The sequence below is a fragment of the Oncorhynchus masou genome, chromosome 6 (genome assembly GCF_036934945.1).
Source record: "Oncorhynchus masou masou isolate Uvic2021 chromosome 6, UVic_Omas_1.1, whole genome shotgun sequence".
NCBI lineage: Eukaryota > Metazoa > Chordata > Actinopteri > Salmoniformes > Salmonidae > Oncorhynchus > Oncorhynchus masou.
Window position 1 is genome coordinate 21,051,391 of NC_088217.1, and position 7,577 is coordinate 21,058,967.

The following is a 7,577-nucleotide window of genomic DNA, read 5'->3' on the forward strand; positions in this document are numbered from 1 at the left end:
TTAGTAACAGCAGAACAGAAGTGAAAGTAACATGTAATAATGTCACTTCACACTTCTCCTCCTTACTCAAACCATCCTGTAGACCAGGGGTTTCAAACTCATTCCATGGAGGGCCTAGTGTCTGAGGATTTTTGTTTTTGCCTTTAAATTAAGACCTAAACAACCAGGGGAGGGAACTTCCTTACTAATTAGTGACCTTAATTCATCAATTATGTGAAGGGAGAAGCGAAAACCTGCAGACACCCGGTCCTCCGTGGAATAAGTTTGACACTCGTGGAATGAGTTTAACTTACAGCTCTTTTCTCATGCTACCCAGATGCTGACACATTATTTTCTGCATTAAGTTAATACAGTTGACATTGAGTGTGGTTATTCTGAGGATGCCGAAATCACCTCTCAGGTCGGGAAGATAGGGACAGAAGACATTTTGGTATGAACAGAATGGACTCACCTGAGGGCAAAAACGTGGCTGGTACAGAGGTGATCTGACTGTATATCCCAGCTTCCCCAGAATCCACCATGGCTGCACTGCTCATGGCTCCCAACACCAAATCATCTACAACAGAAACAAAATGTAAATGTAATTACAATGTGTTTGTACATGCATGTGTGTCGTTGTGTTAGTAGTGTGGTGGTGTTTTATGTATTGTGTTTGGAACATACATTGGTTGTCATCATCCTGTCTGGCTGTAGGTCTAGAGGAAAAGAAAAGGACAACAAAAAGGTTGTGGTAAGACCTCGTCATGACAACACACAACTAAAGGTTGATAGAAACTGCATCATACTGTCAAATATCAAAAACAAGGGGAATTACTTACCTCTGAGAATTGTTTTTCTCTGACAAAAAAACGTGATTTTCCTGGGTTGTATATACATATACAGTTTTTTCACACTGAGGTTGGAATAATACTGTGTAATTGTGAAAAAATGTGGATAATGCACTTTTAGTGTAGGAGCTGGTTGAAAAGACTGCCTCAAATTTCAGCTTGTTTAGCTAGGTGGGTTTTTGGACTGCCTGGTGACATCACCAGGCGGTGTAAGTTTAATAGACTAATAAAAAGGAGAGTTTGCCCTCTCCCTGCCAATAAGAGTTCCTCTCAGACCACTCCCAGACAGCCCTAGCAAAATTCTTGCTTGAGAAATTATGCTAAGAAGCTATTTTGGTTTATTTCTGACAATTTTAATATAAAAAAAATCAGTAAGGTACTTAATTGTTACCCAGAAATTATTTGAGATTGAGATTTTTTTAAACTGCTGCATTGGACCTTAAATGCTTAACACAAATCAGTATAGAGTGATAACATGTTCACACCTTCTATAATGTGACAAATTGTTTGAGAAAAGTTAAAGCACTAAACAAAAATATAGTGGCCATACTCACCTTCCGTTGGACTCAGTGTGGTGTCAGTAGTCAAAGTTGAACGAACAGTCGAACCTGGCGCAATGCAAAGTCATTGGATCTGATTATACAAGAATAAAGGTATCTAACTGGGATGATTTAATCAATCAAATCAATCTCTTTTTGTAATGAGGCAAATTTGTGATGGAAAAAAGCTAGTCTATTTGTTTTAGTTCTATCTACAAACTGGATAAAGATGTCCAACACACCTGATGTAGTAGTCACTGCTGTGCTGGGGGTCAAAGGAGAGGTCAAACCTGGGGAGAAGAGAGAAGTCATATTACACAAGCAGCTATTAATATATCTATTACTCTAGTAAACCAGTTGGAGTTTTATTTAATTAATGTGTACAAAAGTATTGTAATTGCAAACTAAGCTAAACTTAGGACCTACTTACTGGTAGTTGGTCTCACTGTGATGTCAAGGGTCAAAGTAGAAGCAACAGTTGAACATGCTGGGAAGGAATATGATTACACAATAATAAATGTATGAATTATTTATTTAATAAACAACACAACTCAGTCAGTAGAGAGGAACCGTGGATAGATGGCAGCTTTCGCTCAAAACTGAAGGCACTTGACCCAATGTCACAGGAAAGCCAAAAAGATCATCAAGGACAACAACCACCTGAGCCATATCAAGAATCTGATTAAACAGCATGGTCATTACACAGGTGCACGTTGTGCTGGGGACAATAAAAAGCCACACTAAAATGTGCAGTTTTGTCACACAGCACAATGCCAAAAATGTCTCTAGGTTTTGAAGGAGCTTGCAGAGAATCTAATGTTAATTTCTCTACCTTATGCCAACTCCACTGTCGTTTTAGAGAATGTGACAGTACGTCCAACCGGCCTCACAAGCGCAGACCACATGTCAATGTTGTGAACAGAGTGCCCCGTGGTGGCGGTCGGTTATGGTATTTCTTAAGGCATCTGTGACCAACAGACACATATCTTTATTCCCAGTCATGTGAAATCCATAGATTAGGGCCTAATGAATGTATTTTTTTAAATTGACTGATGTCCTTATATGAGCTGTAATGGTTGCATATTGCACTTATATTTTTGTTCAGTATAAAATCGGAAATGAGGACTATTATTTGCACGCCCTCCCCTCCAGAAGCCACAGCTACTGCTGCCTGCCACAGTTACTCAGCTGTTTGGTGACATTGGGGGAGGTCATTAGCTTGTATTCCCAGGGTCAATACTTCATCTCATGATGTGATCTCAGAAAATGTGCCATTACATGTCTCGATTGTCTCGTTTGTGTGAGAAAAAAACAGTTAGGTACCTGGAGAAGGATGCATACCTGTAACGCTTTCTTGACTGTTTGAAAAAACATCACTTTCTGTGTAGCTTTGACCTAATGTGCACATGCCAGAGAGAGAGTTTACTAACAGTTAACACACAACACAACTTAGAATACTATGCAAAATCTAGCAGCCATACTTACCTTCAGTTGAAATCTTTGCGGTGTCAATGGTCAAAGTAGAAAGAACAGTCCAACCTGGTGCACAGAAAAGTAATTGGATCTAATTATACAAGAATAAAGGTTTCTAAATGGGATCTCAACGATTAGTTGATTAATTTAATTATCTGTGTAGTGCTATGGCAAATAAACATAACGTGCACTCAGGGGGGGCCCCAGGACTGAGTTTGGGAAACCATGATCTATATAAAGATGTCCAACACACCTGACGTAGGATTCACTACTGTGCTGGGGGTCAAAGGAGAGGTCAATCCTTGTGAGAAGAGAGAACTCATATTATACAAGAGCAAATGTACATGTGTTAATGTCTAAGGTTATCCATTACGCAGAAAGAGATAATTACACTATACATTCCCTACAAATCAAATGTAAAAGTTTTAAAAAATCTGAAATAAAATGACAAGCATCTATGAATAGATCTATTACTGCAAAGTCAGTCCGAGCATTAGTAAATAAATATGAGAAAAACATTTAACAAAGTCAAACGTTTTGGAGGGTCAAAGTAGAACTATCAGTCAAACCTGCTGGGAAGCAATAAAAGTTGATTCTGTATCTGATTAGCAAAGAATAAAGGTATTAACAACACAACTCAGTCAGTAGAAAGATGGCATGTTATTGTTAAAACCTACATCCTTGAATGAATGTATAATTGGAAACTACTTGAAAAGGTAGTCTGCTCACTGTTCTGCTCAGAAGCAAAGTAGAGCCAGGATCTGGTTTAATGCTGAAATGTGTTTTGCTACAAAATAACATCAGCTGTTATACTGTATCTTGCTACTGAAACCCACTCTGCTATAAAATAACATCAGCTGTTATACTGTATCTTGCTACTGAAACCCACTCTGCTATAAAATAACATCAGCTGTTATACTGTATCTTGCTACTGAAACCCACTCTGCTATAAAATAACATCAGCTGTTATACTGTATCTTGCTACTGAAACCCACTCTGCTATAAAATAACATCAGCTGTTATACTGTATCTTGCTACTGAAACCCACTCTGCTATAAAATAACAGCAGCGCCTCAATCATTTTTTTGTTGTTCAAATAAACAAAACAATATTTTTAGGCCTACCTGCTGTAATAGTTGTTGGATCACTGATGTGAACTTCCACCAGATCTAAGAGTATTTGAGATTTACAGTAAATAAGTTTTTTAGTTTGTGGGTCAGAATGAATACAGTAATACTAAGAATATTGTAAATCAAAGGGAAGTCAGATCATGAAGACCTGCAGCACTGATAGATTTGAATAGATCATGACTCACCTGTAAAGCTGTATCCATCACTACATGGAGAGAGAGAGTTTGGTCCTGAGCTCACTCTGTAGTCACAGCTCACCTCCTTACTCCTCACTGACTGTAGATGTCTGATCAGATCGTCTTCGGTCACAGAGAATGTACAGTACCATTGCTTGGCTTTTCGGGTTTTCTTTTTCCATATCCGTGTTTTCAAGAATGGCTTATTCTTCTCTCCAATATACAGGTTACATGTGGTGTCTCTACCAGCAAGTCCAGGAATCAAACATTTGATGATGAAATCCTCCTCATTATGACTGGTACTAATCACTGGTTTCTGAACTGTGAAGTAGAACACACTTCTATGCATATCATTCTGTTTATTATTTTATAAGTTCCATTTTCACAACTAAACGTAAAATGCAGATGTTCATAAAACATTATGGATCTATGGTTTCTATAAAAATATGAAAAAATATAAAAGTATATAAAAATCGTTCCTATATTTTTATTTTTAAACCTCAGAAAAATGTATTTTTTTAGAAGCTTAAATTTACATTAGCTCAACATTAAATGACTTCACCAATCAGTGTGGTTAGAGGAGCTTGCTATGGTGAAGGCAAGCTATAGTTGTTTACATGTGCGATGGTCAGACAAGTGTAGGGCACGAGATGTGGCTGAAACAGGAGAGGATGACTTGAAGCGCTGTGCGTCTTGTTATGACATGCATTATCTGGTCAACATAATTATACCTACCGAGGAGCGGCTTCTATTGAGGAACTTTGAATGTCTTTGAACTTCTGAGTTTACTTAATGTTGGACCAGAGCTAGCTAGCTAACAAGCATGTGTGTGCAGAGCGGCACCAGAATTAAAAACACATCTAACCTTTTTGTAGTTAATAAATCCGATGTGAACCGTGATAACTATAGTATCCTTAATTAGCATTGAAAAGGTTAGGGCTTTTTTATTTTTTAAATGTTTTATTTCACCGTTATTTAACCAGGTATTATTATTATTATTATTATTATTATTATTAGCAAGTTCTCATTTACAATAAGCGCCTTATTGCGTGTTCTTGCGTGACTGAAAAAAATGCCTGGAACGTAAAATAATGTTATTAACCGGTTCCATTGCTTTCAGTGTAACATTTCTGTTCCGGAACAGTAAAGATTCTGATTCTGTTCCTCAAAAATTTTGTTCTTTCCCGGTCTTCTGTTCTGTTCACTGAACCAGTTCTAACCCCTGATACATACCCATTAATGTGTTGTGGCTAAAATGTCAAATTTGTATTCAATCTTAGTCACATTGAAGCTACAGAGTATTCTTATGGTTGACTTCCACATCATCCTCGCGGCCTGAGCCTCTTTGTAAGGCTGAGCCAGTCTCCAGTGTACAGGTTACATCTGCTGCCATCACAGACTCAGGAAGTACACAGATGACGGTGATGTCATGTCATTGACACCAATCTCTGGTTTCTTTAGTTCACTTGAGAGGAGAAAGCAGCAATATTCTGTCTATACAGTAGCATAAAAATAATAATACACACCTCTTTATAAATTACTGAAATAATGAGAAATGTATTGTTTTATTGTGCCAGCTGAAGATGTTTAAAAAAGTAATTATTGTTACAATTAGCCAATCAGGTCAGTGTATTCATTTAAATAATAATCTTGTACCCAGACTCGTAAAAGAGACAGGTTCAATGTATGTTGATGGAAAGTGTGTCTCTTCTGGGATCTTTTCAGCAGGTGAACTTTGACCTGCCTACTATAAACCACCTGCTTACCTTGAAAAGTGACTGAGACAATGTCGCTAAGAGGAGATGGGTTAGACCTCCCTGCAGCATAGTAGATACAGCTCACTTTGAGCTCAGTGGGCAGATCATGACCTGCCCCATATTTGTACAATAATTGCACAATCCAGGTTAAAAAAAGCTGTTATAAACTTACCCAGAGAGACTCACAGCTGTAATCGCTGCCGAAGGTGATTCTAACATGTATTGTTGACTCATGAGGTTGAATACTTATCTAATCAAGTTAGTGTTTTAAATTTCATTAATTGTTTACAAATATTCACATTTTTATTCCACTTTAACATTAGAGTATTTTGTGTAGATTGTTGCCAAAAAATGCAAATTAAATCCATTTTAATCCCACTTTGTAAAACAACTATATGTGGAATTGGTTAAGGAGAGGGAATATTTTCTGAAAGCACTGTATATCAGTTTGAAAGAAAAAAACTATAAAGTTATATTCAAAATCAAATCAGAAAAAAATAACTATTAAGTCACTGGTATCTGTTAGTAACAGAGTTTCTAAAATATGTATTTGAGGTTAACACGGTAATTATAGATACAAAGTTGCATTTGATTGACATTGGAAAAAGATCATTTAGATTGATGGTACTGTGTAATATTATTTAGTTAAAATAGTTAAATAAATTGGAAAAACTGAAAATAGTAGCAGTTTAAATCATAATAATGATACTGATCTTGGGCTTTGATGTATTGAAAGGTATCTATAAATAATAAAATTAGTCATTATAATGCACATTTTGCCATTCTAAAAAATGAGAAGACATGAGACTGGCACAAGTCGGTAAAGTTGAATAGCCTGAAATAAACATGTAAAACTCATTCCATGGAGGGCAGAGTGTCTGCAGGGTTTTTGCTCCACCGTTGTACTTGATTGATGAATTAAGGTCACTAATTAGTAGGAACTCCTGGTTGACTAGGTTGACTAGGTCTTAATTGAAAGGAAAAAAACAAAAGACCAGTAGACACTCGGCCCTCTGTGGAATGAGTTTGACACCCCTGCTGTAAATGCATTCATGGCTATGTTATCAAGCAGTGGTTATTCTTATCTGAACAAAACGTACTATACTGATCTAGCCATGAAATTCAGAAATGTCAAGCGTTCCTAAAGTAAAAGATGAAAAGAGAGAAACCTGTAGCAAAAACAGATCATGTCATTTGGATCAAAGGAATTACTCACATAGAAGGACGATGACCAAAAACAGACGACCAGCTGCCATATCAGGGATGAACATTGTAATTATGCAGAGTGTTTCAGACTGTAAGTATGCTTTCACAAGGTAGGGTTTATGTGACTGAGACAGTGGGAGTGTTTGAATGGAGAAGTAGATGTGGAGCATGTGCACAGGAAAACCACAGAGAGCAAAAACCAGGCCCATGCAGCAAGTGTGGACAAATGTTGCGGAGGCCATGGCATCTGAACAATCAGAATAATGTCTCAGTCATATACACTGTGAACAAAACATTAAGAACGCCTGATCTTTCCATGACATAGACTGACCAGGTGAAAGCTTTGATCCATTATTGATGTCACTTGTTAAATACAGTACAATTCAATCAGTGTAGATGAAAGGGAGGAAAAATGTTTTTTTTAAGACAGTTGAGACACGGATTGTGTATGTGTGCAAATCCGAGGGTG

The 7,577-nt window shown here is 37.2% G+C and overlaps 1 protein-coding gene across 1 annotated transcript; it reads right to left on the reverse strand.

The window, feature by feature from the left end:
* Positions 1-1,151: 1,151 nt before the first annotated feature.
* On the reverse strand, positions 1,152-7,187 carry LOC135541023 (mucin-2-like). Its single transcript, XM_064967163.1, has 9 exons — positions 7,119-7,187; positions 4,155-4,466; positions 3,964-4,008; positions 3,093-3,140; positions 2,852-2,905; positions 2,708-2,761; positions 1,797-1,853; positions 1,609-1,656; positions 1,152-1,435 (listed from the first exon to the last, which is right to left on the reverse strand). Exons 1-9 carry the CDS (start codon positions 7,171-7,173, stop codon positions 1,353-1,355), a joined length of 756 nt encoding a protein of 251 aa, XP_064823235.1. The 5' UTR covers positions 7,174-7,187; the 3' UTR covers positions 1,152-1,352.
* Between the last annotated feature and the right edge of the window lie 390 nt (positions 7,188-7,577).

Excerpts from the sequence above, each read along its gene's own strand:
- LOC135541023 (XM_064967163.1), bottom strand. The coding sequence starts at position 7,173 with ATGTTCATCCCTGATATGGCAGCTGGTCGTCTGTTTTTGGTCATCGTC. Across the intron at positions 3,141-3,963 it reads TCCAACAACTATTACAGCAG|GATTGACCTCTCCTTTGACC; the intron begins GTAGGCCTAAAA and ends TCTTCTCACAAG. Across the intron at positions 2,762-2,851 it reads CGCAAAGATTTCAACTGAAG|GTCAAAGCTACACAGAAAGT; the intron begins GTAAGTATGGCT and ends TGTGCACATTAG.